The sequence below is a fragment of the Cercospora kikuchii genome (assembly GCF_019650295.1).
Source record: "Cercospora kikuchii DNA, contig_00007, whole genome shotgun sequence".
NCBI lineage: Eukaryota > Fungi > Ascomycota > Dothideomycetes > Mycosphaerellales > Mycosphaerellaceae > Cercospora > Cercospora kikuchii.
The window spans coordinates 1,987,176-2,009,343 of record NW_025408588.1 but is presented as its reverse complement, the minus strand read 5'-3'; the positions used below and the strand labels follow the sequence as shown (position 1 = coordinate 2,009,343).

The 22,168-nt window shown below is 53.1% G+C and overlaps 10 protein-coding genes across 10 annotated transcripts; 5 read left to right on the top strand and 5 right to left on the bottom strand.

Moving 5' to 3' along the window:
• Window positions 1–346: 346 nt before the first annotated feature.
• On the top strand, window positions 347–1,359 carry CKM354_001088000 (uncharacterized protein; the record flags this gene model as incomplete). Its single annotated transcript, XM_044806349.1, has 2 exons — window positions 347–1,113; window positions 1,173–1,359. The coding sequence occupies 2 exons, from the start codon at window positions 347–349 to the stop codon at window positions 1,357–1,359; spliced, it is 954 nt and encodes a 317-aa protein (XP_044662284.1).
• Window positions 1,360–1,557: 198 nt separating this feature from the next.
• On the bottom strand, window positions 1,558–2,153 carry CKM354_001087900 (acireductone dioxygenase (Ni2+-requiring); the record flags this gene model as incomplete). Its single annotated transcript, XM_044806348.1, has 2 exons — window positions 1,558–2,055; window positions 2,124–2,153. 2 exons carry the CDS (start codon window positions 2,151–2,153, stop codon window positions 1,558–1,560), a joined length of 528 nt encoding a protein of 175 aa, XP_044662283.1.
• A 444-nt stretch (window positions 2,154–2,597) lies between these two features.
• CKM354_001087800 (uncharacterized protein) lies at window positions 2,598–3,815 on the bottom strand (the record flags this gene model as incomplete). Its single annotated transcript, XM_044806347.1, has 3 exons — window positions 2,598–3,122; window positions 3,173–3,675; window positions 3,731–3,815. 3 exons carry the CDS (start codon window positions 3,813–3,815, stop codon window positions 2,598–2,600), a joined length of 1,113 nt encoding a protein of 370 aa, XP_044662282.1.
• A 1,178-nt stretch (window positions 3,816–4,993) lies between these two features.
• CKM354_001087700 (replication factor C subunit 3) lies at window positions 4,994–6,190 on the bottom strand (the record flags this gene model as incomplete). Its single annotated transcript, XM_044806346.1, has 1 exon — window positions 4,994–6,190. The coding sequence occupies one exon, from the start codon at window positions 6,188–6,190 to the stop codon at window positions 4,994–4,996; it is 1,197 nt and encodes a 398-aa protein (XP_044662281.1).
• A 232-nt stretch (window positions 6,191–6,422) lies between these two features.
• On the top strand, window positions 6,423–7,589 carry CKM354_001087600 (uncharacterized protein; the record flags this gene model as incomplete). Its single annotated transcript, XM_044806345.1, has 1 exon — window positions 6,423–7,589. One exon carries the CDS (start codon window positions 6,423–6,425, stop codon window positions 7,587–7,589), a length of 1,167 nt encoding a protein of 388 aa, XP_044662280.1.
• Window positions 7,590–8,038: 449 nt separating this feature from the next.
• Window positions 8,039–10,171, top strand: CKM354_001087500 (uncharacterized protein; the record flags this gene model as incomplete). The annotated part of the gene is made up of 1 exon (XM_044806344.1): window positions 8,039–10,171. One exon carries the CDS (start codon window positions 8,039–8,041, stop codon window positions 10,169–10,171), a length of 2,133 nt encoding a protein of 710 aa, XP_044662279.1.
• A 619-nt stretch (window positions 10,172–10,790) lies between these two features.
• Window positions 10,791–13,754, top strand: CKM354_001087400 (uncharacterized protein; the record flags this gene model as incomplete). Its single annotated transcript, XM_044806343.1, has 1 exon — window positions 10,791–13,754. One exon carries the CDS (start codon window positions 10,791–10,793, stop codon window positions 13,752–13,754), a length of 2,964 nt encoding a protein of 987 aa, XP_044662278.1.
• A 1,992-nt stretch (window positions 13,755–15,746) lies between these two features.
• Window positions 15,747–16,451, bottom strand: CKM354_001087300 (uncharacterized protein; the record flags this gene model as incomplete). The annotated part of the gene is made up of 1 exon (XM_044806342.1): window positions 15,747–16,451. The coding sequence occupies one exon, from the start codon at window positions 16,449–16,451 to the stop codon at window positions 15,747–15,749; it is 705 nt and encodes a 234-aa protein (XP_044662277.1).
• Window positions 16,452–19,171: 2,720 nt separating this feature from the next.
• On the top strand, window positions 19,172–20,601 carry CKM354_001087200 (uncharacterized protein; the record flags this gene model as incomplete). The annotated part of the gene is made up of 2 exons (XM_044806341.1): window positions 19,172–19,216; window positions 19,303–20,601. 2 exons carry the CDS (start codon window positions 19,172–19,174, stop codon window positions 20,599–20,601), a joined length of 1,344 nt encoding a protein of 447 aa, XP_044662276.1.
• A 484-nt stretch (window positions 20,602–21,085) lies between these two features.
• Window positions 21,086–21,928, bottom strand: CKM354_001087100 (uncharacterized protein; the record flags this gene model as incomplete). The annotated part of the gene is made up of 1 exon (XM_044806340.1): window positions 21,086–21,928. One exon carries the CDS (start codon window positions 21,926–21,928, stop codon window positions 21,086–21,088), a length of 843 nt encoding a protein of 280 aa, XP_044662275.1.
• Window positions 21,929–22,168: the final 240 nt, after the last annotated feature.

Below are 22,168 nucleotides of genomic sequence, written 5' to 3'. Positions count from 1 at the left end.
CACGTCACAGCAGAAGAAACGAGGAGGAGACGTCTTCTGTCTCGCTGTCACAGGTAGGAGTTGGGAGGAGAAACGGGTGGCCTGCCACTATTCCGTACACACCTACTATTTGCATTTCCTCGACTCGTCGACGATCCCCTTCCTTGACGCGCTCTTGACGAAAGCTGCAGCCGCGTTACCGCTATAGAGCCGCACTTTCCTGTGGTTCCACATCCTTTGTCTCTACCACTGTTTCCTACGCCTTTCTCTTCCTTCTCGCCGCAAGACTGACAAGGAAACTGCTCTCACACGCCAAGAACAGCCAACCAGCCGATTTGCGGCTCTGCTCGAATCTTGACAAGACACCATGGTACAATCAGAAGTCGCGAAACAGTTCCTGGATTTCGACATCGATATATACATCAACCCATACATTCCGCACAACCGACTATACATTCTCCCAGACTTCGCATCGCGATGGCTCGGATATCGACATGAGCCGCAAAAGGAGCCCTGGCAAGCCCTGCAGTGGCCGATCACATTTCTCGCGACTGTTGCCGGATTATGTCTCGTCGGCGGAATTGGGAACCATGCGCCTGGTATTCTGGCATGGCATCCACCAGTGATCATTGCGTCGCTGGGAGCTAGCGCCGTGCTGGACTTCAATACTATCAAGTCACCGCTTGCGCAGCCTCGAAATTCGATTATTGGGAACACATTAGCTGCCATCAGTGGTGTGGCGATTGCGAAACTTTTCCAACATAATTCGAATTTCGACAATATTCAATGGGTCTCTGGCGCTGTGGGTTGTGCGCTTGCATCGTGGGTCATGAGTCTTACGAACACGATTCATCCTCCTGGAGGCGCGACTGCGGTGCTGGCTTCAACGCAGGTTGAAGTTATTCGAATGGGATGGAGATATGTGCCGATTGTTCTGCTCGATAGCGTCCTAATGGTTGTTGTTGCGTTGCTCTTCAACAACATCATGCGACAATACCCGATATACTGGTGGAGTCCTGGAAGCGTCGGAAGCAAATTGCGAAAGGAGAAGCGAGAAGAGAAGCACGGCAAAGAAGAAGAAGAGAAGGACGAAGAGAAAGGCGAGCGACAGAAGACTTCTTCGGACTCTGGCAGGTGAGCTTTCTTCCTTGTGTCTTTATACCCCGGCGTGCGAATACTGATCCTGCACACAGCGACGACAACACTCTTCGAAAAGAGCTCAGCGATCGTGTCGATTTTGTGGACGGCTTGGAGGAGATTCAAATCTCTCCCTATCGAATCACACTGCCTCGACATGTGAAGTTGGATGACCACGAGGTGATGCTTCTGCAAAATTTACAGGAGCGCATTCGCATGCATGGCGAGATTAACGCACCTTAAATCTGTTGCTCAGATACCCATTTGCTTATTATAGTATCAGCGACACTTTTCAGTAATTTGTATCGACAGCAGTCATGAGCATGCAGCATTTGAACAGCCTAACGCGATTTACGAATTCATGAACTTCATTCTCCGATCGTATCTGACATGTCTCTGCACAAGTATACTCTTCACTCTTCACAACATCTCTCCCATCGCCTACGCAGAAATCGACTCCCTCATCTTCAAATACTCCTTCCTATACCCATTCGCATCCGTCTCCTCCCCCCGGTTAAGAGGCGTCCACTTCGGATCCTCCTTAAACAACCTCATCGCCTTGGTATAATTCTTCTCATCCGTCGTAAACCGATGATAAATCCCCGCGGGCATAATCATCAAATCTCCCTTCTCCAATTTAATCCTCACCCATTCGTCCTCTTTATCGCGAACATCGAAGTAACCTCCGCCGTCGAGGATGTAGCGAATTTCTTCGTCTTCGTGGAGATGTTCGTGGAAGAAGTTTTTCACTTTTTCTTCGTAGTTTGGGAGGAGGGTCGGGGAGATTTCGATTTCGTCGCGGTTTTTGTATTGGCGCGTGCTGGCTATGCGGTTTACTTCGGCGAGATTGTTGGGGAGTTCGTAGTGAAGAATGCCGAGTTTGGCGAGGTAGGCGGGGTCGACTTCGCGGCCGCTGTCGTGGGGTTCGCGTTGGTCGCCCTGGTGGTGTGTGAGAGTCGCATGGTCTGTAGAAGATGCCAGATGCGGGGTGGTGGTGGTGGACTTACGGGAAGGTTATCGTACCAGTAGGCCCTCATTGTGTCGTGTGTCGGATGTTGTTGTGGTCGCAAGTGATGCTCAGAGTGTTCTTTGGAGTGATTGACAGTGGTAGGTTCTCAGAAGGTTCGTTTCTGGTGCAGGTGTTGGTTGTGCTTCTGTTGACTGCTCGCTGCAAACTTTCCGTAATCGCGACAGCGAGACCCTTGACTTTGGAGCGATGACGTGCCCAGCTGAAGGCTCCACTCCTGCCTCAAATATGTCGCACGTGTTTGGCTCTTTCCTTCCGATCGTCGAGGGAAGCCACACACTCTTGAAGTGAGGTCTATTGTAGATCTGCTGAGGCCAAATCGTCGCGAGTGGTTCGACATGTTGATATCAACACTCCAGGGTGATCCTTTCCAAAGAAATCGACGGAAGGCCAGATACGGTTGGCCAGACACTTCTCTCAGGAAAGCAAGTTGCTCCATGCGAATATCTCGCACTCAATCCCATTCAGAGATCTCTCTGACAAAAGGTCCTTTGATGCGAACCATGTCCCTTCCTAGAACCGGACTCTCCAGTTCAAGCCAAGGCTGATTTGGTCCAGCTTTGCGCTCACTGAGACACGAAGCTCGGTCAATCAGTTCTTGAGCCGACAGCTTGTACCCGTAGGCGTGTTGTGCCAGGCCCACGACAGATGGCAGACAAGCGCAGATGATGGCCACACCGCATTCGATTGTGCTCCAGAGGCAGACAGGATTGTATGCGAACGGAAGGTTGTCCGTCGTGTCCAGTTGGATTTTATACTGGAGCCGGGTGATAGAGCAGCTTGTGAGAAAGAGGCCAACGGAGAACATAGTCCCCACAATGAGCTTGTCCCGAAGTGAAAGGTCGAAGGCGAAGAGCTTCGGAAGGGGCAGAAGGCAGATGATGAGATCTTGCACAGTGTTGAAGGCTGCCAGGGCTAATCCATGAGCGTTCAGATCGATGCAGGTTCCTTCGTGTTCGCCGTCCCATCTCAGCCAGGTCTACGCTTCGTCAGTATAAGATCTTCCCTACCGAACATCCGCATGCGTACAAGATTGATAGGGTTGCATTCGAAGCCCAAGGTGAGGCTCATCACAACCGCGTACGAGGCCAGAAGGATGATCATACCAGAACACGCCAAACGGAACCAGTCTCTGCGAACAATGGGATCCGCTATCCATACTCGTAGGTACAGCGCCAGGATTGAGATCTTCGTCATGCTCATGATCCAGACGTACAGGAATTGGCCGACCCAATAGGAGTACATGATGTTGGTGATATTCTCAAAGGGCAGCCGCCAAATATCCCGGCCAAGACCCATCCGTGTGAGCTCGTGAGTGATCACGCTCAAAGGAATCATCAAGAGAAAGGCCAGCGCAATGGTGTGATCGTCCGCGCCGTATCCGCTGCCGCTCACGGACGGTGCTCGGAAGACGAAGCGTGCAATGACTGCAACCAGGACGATCGCAAACAGTGCCCAAGATGCGTGTTTGGTGGTTTCCCCCTCACTACGCGCAGGAACTCCGCATGTGGTTTCTCGCACACGGTATGCGACTAGATTTAATATTTAGGTCAACATCCTGTCCAGTAGAGCACGCTTGCCACATACCCAGGAAGTTCTTCACTGAACATGTCTGCTTAGTACACGCTTCAAAGTTCTTGCTGTATGTCTGGCTTTCGCATAGGCACTTCATATCTGCTCGAGCACATCCTGACAACGACAGCACTGTCTGATCACAAGCGACCTATTCAACGAAATCAGCACAATGACAGAGACTCAGATGCATCAATAATAAGAAGCTCACAGCACACGGCGCCAGCTCCGACACGGGAAGTTGTGAATGTGCGACTCGTGCGTAGAGGCTGGCCAAAAGAACACCCACGAGGGGCCAAAACCGCATCTTTGAAACAATGCGCAAGCAAGGTATGCTGTTCGAAGCCGCAGAATGGAAACTCGTCAACAAAATAGAGATAGAACGTGTGATGAAGGCAGGAGTGGGACACGAAACACGCGAGTTCAATAATACCATCGCAGCACGCATGTACCGACCGTTTCTGGAACCTTATGGCTCGGGATTGGGCAAAAATCTGCCCACGAGGTCAAGAAGAAATACCGAGCGGCGGCTTTTTCTGGCACTGTTCATGCAGTGGAAAGCGAGTCGAAGGCCACCCGAGGCTGACACGTTCGTGAAAGATAACGTCGAGAGCTGACTCGCAAGTAGTACCCAAATGAGAGCGATGTCAATGACTCGAGCCACCACGCCCACCATAGGGTCTATTCAATGAGCAGGGCCATGCTGATGGTTTCACAGGTCGAATGTGATTTCTCGACTACAGATTGTATTGAGGGTTGACTCCGGTCTGGTCGATGAGCCCTTTACAAAGCCATTGCTAATCTTGAAGCTGGGCTTGAGAGGGTTCAGTCGGTCAGAGTCAGTCGCTCGCATGAAAGTGCATGTCTAGAACGTGCTTATAAGTCATGTGTGCGGTGCAATATGAAAGCCAATGAGTACGGTGGCGCTCATTGTGTCTTCGTGCGTCGTCCATCACTGGTCGTCCGGGCGAGTACCTCCACCCTGTGTTGGCCAGTCCGGCCGAAATTCGGCGAGCTTGATACCGCATTGCTCTTGGCATGCCAGTTTCTTCCCAAGGAATGACATACCAGGCAAAGTACTCGTAGCTGATCAACAGTAGCGAGGTGTTACACAGCCTTGCGGTGGGGTTCCGAAGTCCAGGCACTCCGCCCTCAAAGTGCCTTACCGCGAGCGTTGATGGTGGCTCACGATCCCCTATCTTGAGGCCGTGTGGAAATGTAGAACTTATTCGAGATCAGGCTGCCATAATCCTGATGCAAGAGAAGTGTGCTCCGCACTCAGCCCTTCGCGTCCTTGATGGCCACTCCGGTTCTGACTGTGCCGATGAGACCGCCAGTCTGAATGCTCTCGCTGCCACCACCACTAAGACGGTATTCGATGTCGGCCAGACCTTCCATCCAGGCCACTCGGGTTTGAGCAGGAACTTCTACCTCACTGAGTTGCTCGCCCAACGCAGTCAAGATATCAGCCAGTGCCAGTCCTTTCGCTTTCTTGAGTGTATTGATTGTGTTCATGCAGCTGCCAGCGTTCTTTGTGTTCAGAAGCGTCTTCATGATAGTCTGAATGTCTGCTGGATGAGGCGCAGCGATGCAATCATATATGGTTTCCTGTGTAATGAGGTCTCGCTGAATATCCTTATTCTCTTTCACTGGCTGTCCAGGGATATGTAGTGGAGTCGATGAAGCGTGACAAGCTTGCAGGACGTTCAGCGCACGCCGCATGTCACCTTTGCTCAATGTGACCAAAGAATCGATCGCCGTCGTTTCAATGTTAACATTCTCTTCTGCAATGACCTTGTCTACGAGTTGGCGGATATCAGCGTCTTTCAAGGGTGAAAATCGGAATCGAGTGCAACGCGACAAGAGTGCTGGGCTGAGCTTGTGTGTGTAGTTGGCAATAATGCAGAAGCGAGTATTGGCCGTGTACTTCTCCATGATTCGCCGAAGTGCCATTTGTGCAGTGCTCGTCATGGCGTCTGCTTCGTCGAGAATGATCAGCTTGTAGTTGGCAATGCTGCTGTCGTCTCGTTGGGTTTTGTCGAAGCTGCCCGCGAAAATCTGCTTGGTGGAAGAGAACGTTTTGATTTGTTCCCGCACAACATCGATGCCTCGATCGTCGGATGCATTCAGCTCGAGTACCATCTGGCGCATGTTCTTGTTGCCATAGATGCGACGTGCCAAAGCGAGCACAGTGGACGTCTTGCCGGTTCCTGGAGGTCCGTAGAGCAGCAGGTGGGGCAGCCGATTGGAGTCAACGAACTTGTTGATAGTGGCGAGGATATCGTGATGCCCTGACACGTCCGATAGCGAATTGGGCCGGTACTTTTCCACCCATGGCAGGTTATCCTCTGCTTCTACAGGCAGGTTGGCGGCGCTACGCTTCCCTTTGCTGTTTGCGGCGGAGGAGAAGGTGATGTCGGCGGTGGACGACCTGACGGGGGCGTCGATGTCCATTTCATCCTCGATGTCCGACATGATGGCGTAGGTGCGGTGTGTGCAATGCTGCGTACGGCTGGCTCGTTCAGTGCAGTGTGAGGGAGGGAGGAGCACAGAATCGGAGGACGCGTCTCGGGCGCGTCGTGATGACGGCTCCACTTTGAGTTCGAAGACCCTGGGCCCATGCACAAAAGTGTAGGACTGCATCACGTTCGCCTCTTCGCCGCAAGTGACAGTGCTCGCGTGCCATCGATACTCGCCCTGCGCATCAATGCTGGCCCGTACAGCCCGGTTGCCGGCATGGACCAAGCAGGCTTACGTGTGTCGCGCATGTCGTCGGCAATGGCAGATTGAACGAGCATGCCAGCGACGATGGAACAGCCAGAACGCACAGAGCTCGGGTTTGCTCTCCGAGGAATGGTTCGCCATCAACGACATCAACGAAACATTCGGCGATCATAAAGTGGGCTCTCCGCAGCGACCGAAGGATAAAGAAGAAGGAGTGCAGAAGGACAGTTTAAAAGACGACCGGAAGAACAGAGTTGCCGGGCCAGATGGCGTGGCAGGGCAAGATTTTGGATCTCTACAGAGTTCGCTATCCAACTCGCTTCCTGCAGCGGATCGTCGAAGACTGAACGAGACTCGGGTAGCCAGCGAGATCTCCAAGCGGAAAGATGCCGGCTTCAAGGCAGCCTTCCTCTCTGGAGAATCACGGCACCGAGATCGCAGCACAGCTCGGTCTGGTGCCGTGGCCATCAACGAAGATATAATGGCGACCTTGATGCGCGACCTACAAGCAGAGGCGAGGATCAAAGCAGTGGAACAAGATTTGGAAATTGGTCGATCACTGGAAGAGGTTGAAGACGATGATACAGAAACCAGAACCTCTCCCACTTGGCGGGATACTGGGCCGAGACCGTTTCCGAATTTTCGAGGCGGACCCTCGCAGACCGTCGCCAGTGCCATAGCACCCGCGAGCAAGGTATCTGAATCGCCAAGCAACGACTCTGCACCGCCGAAGGTCTGGAAGGCCAAAACATCGCCTGCAGAACGTGGACTAGGTGGTTCAATCACGCCTAGTGGCGTATCGGGGAGGCCCACCTCCCTACTCGATCGCCACAGGGAGACACAGCCTCGTAATGCATGGGGCGCGAGCGATGGCGCATCGTCTAGTCTTCCGTCAAAGGTTACATACAAGTCACTCTCAGAGGCTGATCGGACATCGGCTCCGAAACAAGCAGCAGGTACACCTACTGGAGCACGTCCATTTGGCTTGGCTGCTAGAGTGAAGGCCATGTGGAGAGGGGGGTTTCGCAACCTACCGCTCAAGATGTGTCGCAACCATCCGCCAACAATGAACAGAAGCACCCACCCAAAGCTGAGCAGCCCGCCGGCATTGATAGTCTGCGCTCACGACTCCTCAGCAGTTCCGAGATGAGTGGCAGTTCAAGTGGAGACGGCGAATCAACAATTCACCGCGATGATTCTGAGGAAAGTGCGCCTGTCGATAACGCAGCCGCAGAGAGCCTTCAGAAATTACATGCTAGTAGACTTCGGACCTCTGAGAGTGCCGTCGAGGAGCTGTCACAAACCTCGGCGGAGAGAGGTGTATACTCAGACGCAGAGGAGCGCAGGCTACAACAAAAAATTCGAGCTCTGGAAGCATTACGACAGTCTGCTTCGGGTCGAAACAGGGCGACGCGTAAAGTACGTTTGCGCCAGGCCCGGCAGCTTCTGTCCAAATTACGCGCTTCTCGTGGCGAGAACCTGGACGGCAGCGATGGAGCCACTGCGGACACGTCTCCATCGAGGCCGGACCCTCGGGAATCAATGACCATGTCCGCAGTGGTGGAGGAGCAGTCCAGCAACAATGACGAATCCGCAGACATGGTCGTCGTCGGCAATGACTCAGCAGATTTACAGGCTTCCGGCGCCAGCACAACTCCAATCGCTGGAACATCACTTGGCGAGGCTATGAAAGCTGGCGCAGCAAAGCCGAGGACCACACACAGGCTACGCAGATTAACGAGAGGCAGCAACGAGGTTGTTATTGACATGCGCAGATCAGCGACGATCGAGAGTGAAGTAGTCACGCGACATACAGATCCAGTCGAGAATGATGACGAGGCGGAAGAAGGCTCGCAGGTGGATGTGCTGTCGGTTCAACCCTCTGAATTGCAGGTGCAGCCTCTCAACATACCGCAGCCGCCTGTGCCTTACCTCGAATATGGCTTGGACAGGGTGCTCTTCAATCCAGGCGTCTATCAGCTGCAGGATGCGGCGTCGCGTGTTTACAACTTTGACCCTTATCTGCAAAAAATCATGCCGGTTGAACAGTTCGATTTCAATTCACTGAAGGAATACAAGACTTCATCTGAGGATACTGCGCTTTCTGCGATAGCGAAGCAGGAGAGTGCTCGATACATCGGCTCGACATCAAGCATGACAGGATCGCTCGCGCACTTCCATTACCTAATCTCTAATTGGCGACCTCTGGGTCTGGACATGCTATCCTATGGGTACGCCGGCGGCAACAAACCGCCGATTGCAGAGTTCACAAAGATCAATAAAGCGCCCAGCGCGATCTTTCTGAGGTGGCAGGATGGTTGCTACGCCATCGATGCGGACAAGGAGTTTGACAGCGGGAATGTACTGATGCTGTTGGGCAAGTCCTTGGAACTGCTTCTCACATTGCCAAAAGACGAATACGAAAAATACCGCAAGAGTGATCCGCGAATGGTGCCAGAAGAGCAACGCTTGGCACCTGAGAGCTATCAGTACAGTACGATGGGTGACTTTTTAATGCGATCGCAGCTTGACGCATATGACCCTCGGTTGCCTGGTAAGGGCACATTTGATCTCAAGACCCGCGCGGTGGTTTCTGTGCGTATGGCGTCTCACGACCACGAGCCTATGACTGGGTATGAGATCTACGGCAACCACGGACGGTGGGGCTCATACGAGAAGGAGTATCATGACATGGCGCGTGCTACAATGCTCAAGTATATGCTTCAGGCTCGTATGGGTATGATGAACGGAATCTTCGTGGCATACCACAATGTCAAGAGAATGTTCGGATTTCAGTATATCCCCATCTCTGAAATGGACAGGATTCTTCATGGACAGCCTGACACCTGCCTTGGAGATCAGGAGTTCAAAGCCAGTCTGAAGATCCTGAATGATCTCTTGAACAAAGCAACAACGAAGTATCCGGAGCAGTCTTTACGGATTCACTTCGAGACAAAGCCTGCCATTGGCGAGACGCCGGCTGAGCTGCATATGTTCGCTGAACCGATGAGTGAGGAAGAAATCCAAAAGATTCAAGACAAGCCAAAGGAAAAGATTGCGGAGTTTGAGCGGAAGATCATGGGCAAGGAGGACGTTCAAACGGCCGACGAGACGGACAGTGCTGGAGAGGAAACAGGGGAAGGCTCTTCCGAAGTATCCTCTGCAGGTTCCCGCCAGCCTGGAGATGATGCTACTGCACTCGCTCGCAGCAGACTTGACTACAAGTCGACTGATACGCCTGCAGACAAGCCGTTCCTGAACGAGGTGCAAGAAACCGAGACCAGTGAGCTCAGGCCTCTGTTCTATGCCAAAGTGGTGGTACAATCGCGAGTCAACGGTTCTATTCCGACTGAAGGACGTCCTCAGAACCTCAAAGCCAGCGACACATGGGAGCTCGACTACCTGATTCGAGAGTCTGAGGTCTCAAGACACGTGTGGGCGCTGTACGACGACACCCGTGCAAGGCGAAAGGCGGCATTGCACTTTGATCGAGAGGAGGCAGACGCGGCAGATGGCGAGGGCGAGGGTAAAGTCAAGGAGACAGACCATTTCATCGAATTCTTGAAAGACATGAGCAGGAAAGGAGGGAAACTTCGCGAAAAGCAGGATCTGGCAGATGCCGAGAGCGGTCAGCCGGTGGTGAGAGTTGACGAACCACTGCCCCGTCACCGCGAGAAGATTGAGACGTTGGAAGACTATCTTGCATGGATGTACAAAAGGGAGCAGGCGTAGACGGTGTACAGCCTCCAGCGAGGATTCTGAAATGTACGATAATTGCATAGCGCGGAGTCGGTACGTGGAGTGAGAGATGCTGATGAGCATTGATGATGTAGTAGCACGACTATACGAGCAATAGCCCTGTGGAGACAATGCATGGCGAACAACCACGCTCGACCGTGGTTCGTGGTTCGGCAGTCTTGGCATCCACCTATTCCAGCCGCGTGCCGTGCCCTTGCAGCGGTTGGATCTTGGTTCGGGCGAGGGTCCCCAAAGTTTAGCGGGAGCAAGTTGCAACGCGTAAACGCTGTGCCCCTGATGGTGGTGGGTGCTGCGCATACGATGGCCTAATTTCCATTGTGGATGGGTTGGCAGCAAAGCACAATTTCGCAGGAGAAGACAAAAGCGCTGCGTATGCGCGCGCGGCAGTCGTGCGAAACTAGTGCCAGTGCGGCATTGCCTTTCGCGACACTACCACCACCCTTCAGCCCTGCAGCCAGCCAACCCCGTCGTCCTCCCGGCAGGGCCTCACGCAGAAGCAACACGCGACACAGAGAGGAGCACATGTTGGACTCGCAGAAAGTACCTTTCCCTCTCCCCGCGACGCAGCCACGTCCGCTCCAAATCATGCACCATGGCCGAAACTGCCTCCCTGCCCCCGAACGCGCCCTCGCGCTATAGATCGCAACGCCAGCGAAATGCGCCCGTCGAAGGAGACTCCGTGGTTCCGCCCCTCCCCAGCTCTCCGGGCGCGGAAGACAGCGAACTCGTCCGCAGCAAATCGCGCTACCACCGGAAGCAAGCCCCCGCCGCGACAACGACCACCTCCCCCGAGACAAGGCCGGTGACGCGAGACCAGCATGGCGAGACGCCGTCGCGGTACCGCAGCAAGCATCGTAGTCCGCCATTGAAGCCACTCTACCAGGAGCAGGTCGTGCAGGCTCCACGACTGCAACAAACGAGAACTACTTCGAGCGAGAACAACACCAAGACACGACACATAACTACGCCTCCAGCAGGACTGGGCGCACAGGATTCCAGACACTTTAGCAGCAGCGGCGATGAGCGGGACTCAGATGCAGACAAGCGACAGCACTCCAGAGACACAGCCCCTAAATCGAGACACAGCGACCAGCGACAGCCCATTCCAACCTCAGTTCCAGCTTCAATGCCCTCTCCTACGGGTGAGCTCTTTCCACGCCCCATGGAAGTCGAACCTCCTAGGGGTGACGGTCCACCACAATCAGGCCAAATAAGAGCAACGAACAGCATGGCCGATATGTCGCATTATAGCGATGAGGACAGGGGGTGTTTCGGTGGCTTATTCAAACGCAAAAGAGGCGATATGGCAGTACCAGCGGTCGAAAAGACCAATCACACTTCACCTGCCGCTGCGAAATCTCATGAGCCAATTCGTCCAGGAGGTGGTGGCGTGGTGCCGGGCATCGATGCGCCCAAGTCGGCTGTGAATGCTGGTGACCGAAGAGTTCTTGTAGAGTGTCAATCTTCTCAGAGATGGTTTGCTGTGACGCCAGAGACTACATCAGTGGACATCATCAAGACTGCAGCCACTGTCATGTCTGAGCGCATTGACATCAAGTCTGCGTTGCTGGTCGAAACTTTTAAAAGCGTGGGAGTGCAACGCCCGCTCCGGCGATACGAGCAGATCAGAGATGTTCTCAACAGTTGGGATGACGATGCGCAAAACAGACTTACGCTGGTCGATCCGGGATCGGGCACCATTGAGCCAGAATTGACGATCACAGGCGCGCCAAAAGAACGACCTGAAGGTGATACCTGGCCGCTCATGTGTTCGACCAGGCCCGGAAAGTGGGAAAAGCGCTTTGTGACGTTGAAGCCTGAAGGCCAAATTGTCTCACACAAGGACGCAGACAAGCAGAAAGATCTGGTGAATGTGTGCCACCTCAGCGACTTCGACATCTACACTCCCACCACGGAAAGGAAGAAGGGCAAAATAAAGCCACCTAAGAAGTATTGTTTCGCAATCAAGAGCCAGCAGAAGACTAGCATGTTCGAGTCCACGCAGGATTTTGTGCATTTCTTCTGCACGGGAGACCCAGTGACGAGCGATAACTTTTCCAAGGCCGTGCAGAGCTACCGCAGCTGGTATCTGGTAAACGTGCGTGGCATTGGCCAGAAGGAGAAGCCGGTCACAGCAGCCCCAACTCTTCCACCGCTGAGTTCCGGAGAGGCCAACAACCGTAGCACAAGCATTGAGTACAAGAAGAGCCATCGTCCGCAAGAGTCTATGGAATCGCACTATCAGCTCGGTTCTTTTAGGCCTTTGATGGATGCGGAAGCCTTCGAGAAGCGTCGCTCATCAGGAGGATCAGAGACGGGCATGGCGGGCTCAGGGGGCTTCACAAAGTCTGCGAATCAATTCGACACGAGCGTTCCGCTTGAGAAGCGGAGCAACACTGTCAAGCGATCGCATCCGCCTGGCGCCATGGCAAATCGTGGCGTGCTTGCTGAGGACGAGCCATTGGCAAATCTGGGCCGGAGCGCATCTGTCAGTAAAAAGAGACCGTCATCGGACCAGAAGCGGATTGACAGTTCTGAGTTCAAGGACACCGGTCTTCTCGGGAGAAATTACTCTCAGAGACGGAAGGAGAACGAGCAGCGTGAAACAGCCTTCACAACAGGTCCTAACTTATTGAACGGCGGTCTGATGGGTCGTGACGACTCATTCGGCAGTGGCGACGGACTGCAGAGAAGGACATCCACAAGGAAGCACACCAGTAATGGCGAACTCAAGCGTAGCGGCTCTACTCGTGACCATCATCGAAGTGGCGGGCATGTGCGTGAAGGCTCGGTCGAGCTCGGGCGATCAAGCTCAAGAAGAGAAAAGCCAAAACCACTCGTTGACCTCACGCCGGCGTACAAGGAACCACCTCAACACAAGAACAAAGGAAAAGGGCACAAGCCCGATCGACTTGGGAATGGAGGACTGATCGAAGCCGCGACGTCACCTGAGGATCCACTCAACATACCACAGGGCACGGTCTTCAGACACACAAGCGGAGGTCAGCAGAGCCAAAGGGTAGCATCTGGACAGCAAAGTTCAGGACTTATCGATTTGACACCTCAGCACAAAGAGCCAATTCATCACGCACGCAAGGGCAGGGGCTATGTTCCGGAGAGTTGCGGCCATCCCGGCGGTCTCGTTCACAATGCTTCGACGCCAGAGGACCCCCTAAACTTACCACAAAACCACGTCTTCCGCAGTGCGCCAGAAGGTCGAAGCACCTCAGGTGGAGTTTCGCAGCCTCAAGCCTCGCAGTCCCTACAACGAGGTCCATCGGTCCGTAAACCTCAAGCAGAAGCTTTCACGGGTGAAGGTCTGCTTGCCTCTGCTGCCAACCGACAAGGCTGGGGTACGAGCGATAAAGGCCGCGGTGTAATCGATGGAAGTCGCGCGGGAGGCAAGCCTTTGGTCGATATTAACTATGACAGCAATTACGCAAAAGGCACGCTGTTGAACAAAGTCGAGAGGTCGCAGGGCGGACCTGTGCAAGCTCCGATCATTGACCGGGAGAAGAGGGATGAGGTGGATATCAAAGTGGGAGAGAGATTTTGAAAGAGGAGGGCACTTATTCTCGTTTCTGTTATCTTGCATTTCGTGCATTGCTTATCAGCGGCAGCGAAGTTTTCTTTCTCGTTTCTTTCCGTGTGTTGAGGTGCAAGGCCCGGGATGGCCATTCTGCAAAAGAGAAGGGGCAGGCCAATTTTGCGGTCGGGGGGGATTTTCTCTTCTTCCTACTCTTTTTGTCAGTCGATCCTATGTCTCGTACGTACAAGGAGGTTTCTTTTCAATTGTTTGAATATACTCAACGGCAGTAACTCTGATACCCAGTTAGGACACATTTGGCATATAGCTAAGATAATGCTTGCTTGCTTGCTTGCTTGCTCGGAGATCTTCAGTTGGAAGTCGGTTTTCGCGAAGTATCGAGTGAATTTTTCTGGCAGGCGTATTATCACAGCACAGAGAGATGCATGGCGAGCGACCTACAACCTGCACTCACCTACCTGCCTCTCCCGCGAGCGACTGGGATTTTCGAACCGGTGAGCATTGCCCATACCCATCGAAGCTTCTGCGTCACATAAGATTGCAGGACTCAATAGCGAGCCATCTTCAATGCTCGATGTACACTCAAGCGGCACGATACGAACAAGAATGTTCTAGGACGACCTGGATGCCACGACCTGTTTCGAGATGTAACCCAAGACTATTTTTGAGCATGGTATTGCTTTTGAGACATGTGGTCCAGCATCATGGCTCGGGATCTGTGGAATGCTTGGACCATGAATAGAAATTTCTACATTCCTTTCGCACACGAGGTTTGGGGGCCAGACCACGTTGGTGAGCATGTTCTTTGTGCGTGGAGTTGAGAACGTGAGTGGTGGTGGGTGAATATGCACAACGAGGTTGAGAGTGATGGAGGTATGAGTCGAGAGCAATTCGGTATTGTAGGAAGCGACCTTATGACAACAGTTCACTCCTTGGCACGTTGCTATCGTAGAGACCTAGCTTCGAAACCATTCGAAGGATCTATACAGCACAAACAGAGTTCGATAGTGCATAATCTAGCGTGTGCTTACATCCACGACACTGCATTGCCTTCGCCCGTTAGCAAGAAAACCAGTATGGATCGGTAGATAGAACAATCGCGAACCACCGCGAAAGATAGGCGAGCGAACAAAACGGAATCGACACCAGCCTATCGTTCCACCCACGCTCCATTATCGTTCAGCCACCCCATTCGAACTCCATTGCGGGTCTACACCGGGACAAGCACAAGTCCGATGGACACGCATGAGCCGTACGAAGTAATGCATACGCTTTGCATAGTCTATGCACAAGCAGCACGCAGGAAAATCGCAATCAATCACACCCAAATTCTCTCTCATTGAGAAGCTTCCGATATTGCGTAGTTTGAAGCAACGTGAGGTCAGAGACTCACATGCATGCATGCAATGCACGTCCGGCACGACTCGCGAAAGCACAACACTATTTCTGGGGTCCCACTACTCACCGCAATGCCTTTTGCCGACATTGATCGGCAGCCACACGTTTTTGATCCTTCGGAAGTGATTCGATCGAGGCAACCAGGTACGGGCAAAACAGGTTCGGCATAAGCTCCGCTCACGCATTGCTTTGATGATCGCTCGTCGAAGTTGTGGTTCCTGCAGTAATACGGCAAGAACCGCAGAGTGAAAAGTGTTGGAGAGGGGGAAAATGTGGTTGAACACCCACATGGTGAACTCGCGCAATATGCGCGATACAGTATCCTCTTTATCTGTTCTGCGAAATGCCTGGTACTGCAGTGGATAAGTGGTTCCACGAACCAGTAGTCACACCACTGCGACCAAACTTCCTATTCATTTTGTCGTTGCTTCTCCGCCTTCTCAAACAATAGTGTCGTAATTGATGCATGCAGTGGTAAAGAACAAACTCCCAAGCACCCAAAAGGAGACCCAACAACGCCGTCGCTAATACGTCTGACAATTCCAAGCAAATCGATGCAGATGAGAGTAAAACATCATTCGTGTACAGGTGTCAGTTTCATCATCACACAGCCAGAGGATTCGCTTTCGGAGGCCCTAAGAGTGAGTCCCAGTCGCCTTTGGGTGCTGGCGCTGCTGGTACTGCAGGCAGCTTCGGCGTCTGTGCTCTGTTGAATCTCCTCCCAGGACACTCTCGTAATGGTTGATGAACTGTTATGACCAAGGAATCGCGTCTCCCGGGTGTCGAGTAGCGGCTTGTAGTCTTCGTAGCCAATTCTGCAATGTCGACAGTAGAGTTTCGTCGCTTCAATTGTTTGAGATTCTCGGTCATGGCAGATAGTGCTGCCGGTGGGACACCGACATCGGTTTCTGATGAGCCGCGCGTCATGATGCGGTCCAGGCTTCTGGTCATGAAAGACGGTCGCTTGCTTAGGCGTGGGCGTTGTGGGAAGCTTTCATTCTCATCGAAGAACGTCCAGCTTGCGGACTCCTCAAATCGTACTCGCTTGACTGGTTTCGCATTCGGACTGAGGTGGCCACAGTCTGATGTACGACTGCTGCATGAGCTGGCTCTGCCGCTACTCAGACTATCGTGCCGGCTGTTCAATGTAGTAGTTTCTGCGGATCGCGTTGAGTCGACATCAGAGCTTCCCGATCTCAAGCTCAAGTCCAGGTCCATGGTAAACATTTCCAGCATGGCTACCTGCTTCTCGACATCAACCGGGAGCGCAGGCGATATTCTGCAAGAGGTCATGTGTGCAGCGGCCATGGCAATGTCGTCGCGATTGTCTGTGGTGGTATCCAGAGGGGTGAGATGGCGTGCGGTCGCGAAAAGATCAAGATAATGGATAGAGTTCGAAAACACCGGCCTCCAGCAGGAGCGAGCGTTGGCGAATGTTTCAGCCTTGCTGTGCACCACTCGGAAGATCAAACAGAGAGCGGAAAGCCACACACGGCATGCAGGAAGGGCCTGTCTTCAGTGTATTTGATACAACGAGCGACGGGTGTGTGCCAAAGGATCGCGGTCGCAGGCTTAGCCGTGCAAAGCAGTGCGCCGCGTCGGCCTGTGAGCACCTTGGGGCTTTTTAGAAAGTTCCTCAGCACAGCTGTGCGACGTAAACTGACGCTGGTTGGGATCAACCTGGCTTCTCCAACTGCCACATTGGTAGGCTACCGATGTGTGCCCGGTGCCGTCACGCCGACCATCGCCACTCATTGGCCTGTTCCTGCAGCCTCGACCAAGGGAGCGGTACACTTATCGTGCAGTGTGCATTTCAAGCCGGTTTGAGCACTGACAGCTGCTGTGGCTGCTCGGTGGTTTCACTGTTTCAAAGATAGCCGGCTGGCCATCGTCGCTGGAATTCGAGCACAAACAACACAAGACTGCGGAGAATGTCCGTTCCACCGCACCTTGCCTCTGCGATCGATGCGAACAGGTCGCTGTACATCGTGCATGCTCAAGCGTATCCTGGCCCAGTGGACGATGCATGAGATCAGGACTTGTTATCGCGACTGCGCAAGCGCCAATAGTTGGATATTGCGACACCCGACCACCGGCTTACGATGTCGAAAATAATGCAGTTGAGGCTGGCCGTCGCTGGCCTCTGCACACGCCGCATTCGGCTCCACGAGCGTTCCTGTCTTCAACGCATTCTTTCTGAGACATCAAGTGTTCAAGACGCCAGGGGCCAGATGCAGCGTTCCGCGCCGTTCATGCAACTGATACACTCTTGTGTTACCTCGAGGAGATCTGGATTCGGCCCAGCTTGCAGCCTTCACGGTGCTTCAGACGAATCGCGAATCGGTAGAGAAACGCCAGGCTGTCCCAGGGTAAGACAGCTGCCTGTACGACTTCTATCTCCGCTTCATTTCTGCTTTACAATCGCTTTCTCGTGGCACAAGTCTGCCTCTTTCCGTCGTTCGCACTCTGGCGCTGTGAGCTGTCCTTGGTACCTACATATTGCCATCTGATGTTGATGGCGGGTCTCCTGACACACCAAATGGCTATCGAATGCATTCAACGTGAAGATATGCTCCACGTTAATGCACGCACGGCACAACTCTCGGCGCACGACTCTTCAACTCACCAAGGGGACGCACGAGTGCTTGTCGTTCGTTTCACGAGAACGACAGGGCATACTTGATATGGTCAATCAAGCACAAGACCACCGTGCCATGAGAAGGAGGATGGCATCTCACGAAGCTGCACATGGCGTCTCGCAACTGCACCGATGCAGGCCTGACGTTCGAACTCAAATCTGGGTCAAGCGGCTGATCAGCAGACACCATCTGCAACCACTATGATGAGGCCAGGTCGGGCGCGTGAACTGCGCAAAGAACAAAATTGCTCATGGCTGAGCAACGGCCACGGCAGTTCCAGGCGGAGCATCGAGCGTGTCCACGACTGTGCAGAGAGCATGCAATCGGGGTCCTCAACGAATTGTTGGTGTGACCTCAAGGCTGGTCCATCAGTACTTGGCTGAGCACGCTGGCCATGTGGCTAATCTTTGCTTGCGAAAAGGACCGAGACTCTGTCTGAAACAACGCAACCCTTTTGTGACTGTACTGATGATATTTGGCATGGCGGACATGCCTCTGGTCTTGCATGACAGCGCACAGCTCCGAGGGGGTTGACGTGGTTGAAGCCATATCGAGTTTCCGCCTCCGAAGAGCTTGATGACTTGCCAGCGAAAGAGTTTGTGATCTGGGGATGCGTGGGGTGATCTGCTTCATCGCCCCATATTGTAAGCTTTCGTGCACTCCGGTCTCCTCGCCCTCGTGCTGAGTGTGGCGTGTGTGGTATGCTGGGCATGGCCTCCACGGAAGCGCAAGACGCCCGATCATCCCAACGTATCTGGCTCCACGTGTTAGACACCCTGCGATCCCGTTTGGGAATAGACGTGAGGTCATATCTCTGCTTCCAGCAGGACGAGCCTTTTGCTGGGTCGTGCTCGGCAAATTGGAGCTTGCTCCGGCGCGTCCAAAGATATAGCGGAGACAGAAAGATACAGTAGTCGCAAGATGCCGGTCGCAGATCCTAGGAAGCGTTTCCTGAGTTTCTTGATGTTGGGATGCACACCAGTGTTTGAGCGAAAGAGGCGCGCCTCGTGTATTTCATGTCATCTTCCATGGCCATTTCTGGCAACATGAAGATAAGGACCGCATCACCCCATTGGCGATACGCTCGTTCAGAAACGTTTGGTGTATGATAAGTCTTGCGTGCCTGGCAGCGCGGCGAGGGAAGGCTTGATGATGCTGTTGTCGTCGAGATGATTGGAAAGGAAGTCGCGACGAAGGGAAGACGCGTCTCCACGTGATTGCGAGATTTCGTCAGCCCTTAGACTCGTCCGACTGCTTGGGCTGAACAACATGGTGCCATTCTTGCGCACCGACCTGTAAGCTCAAGTCGCTGTCGACATGGCTGACTCGTAAAGATGGATAAGATACCAGCATGATGCAGGTCAACACAGAACTGTGGAATCACTAAATATGGCCACAGCATCCATCTCCAGCCGGTTGGCTACAGGAGCAGGTGTAAGTGTAGTCACTGGGGTTCGTCTCCAACCTCTCGCAAAACCATCTCAACTATCCTCGGATCTTCCGCTGACTACTCTCCAAAGCACGCATATGGGGTGCTATACCTTGTTGCCGCCTTGGCGTATACATTCACACAGAAGACATTTTGGCAAGGGTTCAACAAGGAGAAGAAGGCTCGTTTAGCGAGAGCTTCAAGGAATTTATGGTCTTTGCAAGAGAGCCTCGACGGCATCAGACACAAGTTCCTCAAGTTGAAGAATGGCACGCAACTTCACTATCTGGAGGCAACGCCCTCTGTTGCAGCAAAATCCGATTCTCTGGTGATATTTATTCACGGCTTTCCGGACTCATCTCATCTATGGACGAAGTATCTACGGTCCAACTCCCTGACAGGCCAGGCGAAGCTCGTTGCGCTTGATCTTCCAGGATGTGGCGGCAGCGATAGTCTGGACAGGTATGGACCAGATCAAATGCTCAATGCAATTGCGGAAGCGATCGTTTTGCTCAAGGAGCGCTACCAATCGCGACGTCAAGCTCCTTCCGGAAAGCGACCACAATGCATTCTGGTAGCACACGATTGGGGAGGAATTATCGCCTTCCGCCTCGCGGCACAGACTACAGGACTCTTCGATCACTATGTTGCCGTCAACACCATGTACCCTGTGGCAGCAGAAACGAACATCTATTCCAAGTTGGCTCAAACGAAGCAGCTACTCAAAAAGGGACAGCTCCCCTCCGCGATGCGCATATTTGGACCTGTCCTTATCCAATTGCTCATGTCAAGTTACGTATACATGATGAATCTGGAGTTGTCCTTTGACAAGATTTGTCCAGCTTTGACCTGGGCACTCATAGAAGGATCGCACAAGTTGGCGTACCAAACGTACCCGGCGCCGTCTGCAGAAGAGGAAGCTGATCGCTTAGCCCTCGCATGCGGGCCAGGAGCAGCAGAGGCCAAATTACCCGCAGACGATGGTTCAATGTATGGTCCGTCTGTCTACGAACGCGCCACTCGGTGGAATGTGCCTGGAAATTGGGACGGGCGGGTCAAGCTCTATACACAAGGTCTCTTTCGGGGTAAATGGACGCCAGACTACTCGGGTATCTCAACATTGCCGCTTTCAGAGAAGTCCGGGAGTACGATGGAAGACAAGCAATTCAAATATCCTGTCACTTGTATATTCGGCATGAAAGATATCGCGCTCGATCCGCGAGTCATGCTTGATGGCATAGAAGAGTTCTTCCTCCCAAGCAGTGCTGGGCTTTGCGAGAGCAAGATCGTGCGTCTGTCTGAGGGTGGACACTGGTGTATGATAGAGAAAGATGGCGAAGAGGCAATCGAAGCAGAGCTAGGGCTACTCCTGAGAGGCCACGAGTCCTAGCTATATATACACTGCCATGTATACATTGATCTGTGTCTATGTCCAATTTGCAGAAGACGTATCGTACCTGAACTTCTTCAATACGACGCTGAACTGTCTTGATGCAGCTCAGAAGCAGCACAGCTGTTTGATTCCGCCGTCTATCCGTCTCTAGGTATCTCTGAAAGGCTCCGCAGATGCCATTATGCCGTGGTCACCGGTGGGTCGAAGTCTGTTCTCGACTTTTTACATTTCCTTCGAGGGTTCCCCGACAATCGGTAATGTCCTGAGAAATGGCGCACCAAAGACTTGCCATAGTAGACAATGTCCTTCGTATGGTTCGGGCGGTCCATGGGCATTCGGAATCTCGCACGCGAGGGCCGTGGGCCTTCAAAGGTGCCGTTGCAGTCCAGGCCAACGGAAATGATTTCAGAGGCTGCTCTGGCTGGCGGCACATCAGTTGGAGGAGTAATGTCGATGCACGAAGCACCACCACGATACTGCTTCATCCACTTTCCAGCTTCTTCAATTGTGCAACAACCTGCTCCACAGACCCCTCGACGGCCGCTTTCTCCTTCTCGTCCATCTTCTTCAGCACGTATCGCGCAACATCGTCGCTCTCCCTGCTGACAGGTCGACCGATCCCGATACCAATCCTGATAAAGGGCGTGTTACCAATTGTCGACATGATGCTCTTCAAGCCGTTGTGTCCTCTCGCGCTGAGTCCTTGCTGTAATTTGACATTGACAGCACCAAGCGGTTTCTCCAACTCATCATGAACCACAACTAGTTTACCATTCCCCTCTGGCAAATTCTTGTTCCATGCCTGGTAAGCAGCTTTCACGCCTTTCCCACTCTCATTCATGTAATCAGTGCTCTGCCACAGAACCCAATTGCCCGAATCGCCAGTCGTCATAGGCCTGCTGACGAGTCCTTTACCCCATGTCTTCTCTCTCGTATATTGTCCATAGCCCAAGTGGGATGCTAGGCGATTCAAGACAGTATGTCCGGCGCTATGTAATGTGTTCGCATATTGGACGCCGGGATTGCCAATGCTACAGACCAGCAGCGGGATCGGTCGGGCAGCTGCGAGCATCGATTCAGGCTCCGCGGTCTCAGTCCCAGCAGCAGCAAGAACGGCTTCTGCAACCTGTTTCTGCTTCTGCTTCGACTTCTGCTTGTCTTTCTTCGATTTGGTGGGTGGTTTTGCAACAGACGAGCGGCGTCGCGTGCGAAGGACGATGTCCGACGCGTTTTGGGCCGATCTTTCCCGAGTTTCGACCGCGTCTTCCTGGTCGTGGTCTTCCACCACTTCGTCTGGAGCTGCTACAATATCCATAGCAGGCATTATTATGGTTAGGAATGAGCGTAATGCTTGGGACCGTAGGTCATTGCGCGAAGTATATATCACGATGACAAAGAACATCCACGCGGTGACTCAACACTGCACAGCCGCTGACGATCTGAAAGCGGACTGCGGTAAGTGCTGGAGGATGTGGCAATGGTGGATGCTCGGCCACAAACCTTTCTGCTAGTGCATACATTACATACAGCGAAGTCTCCGAGGGGGAAAATGATGATATGTCGA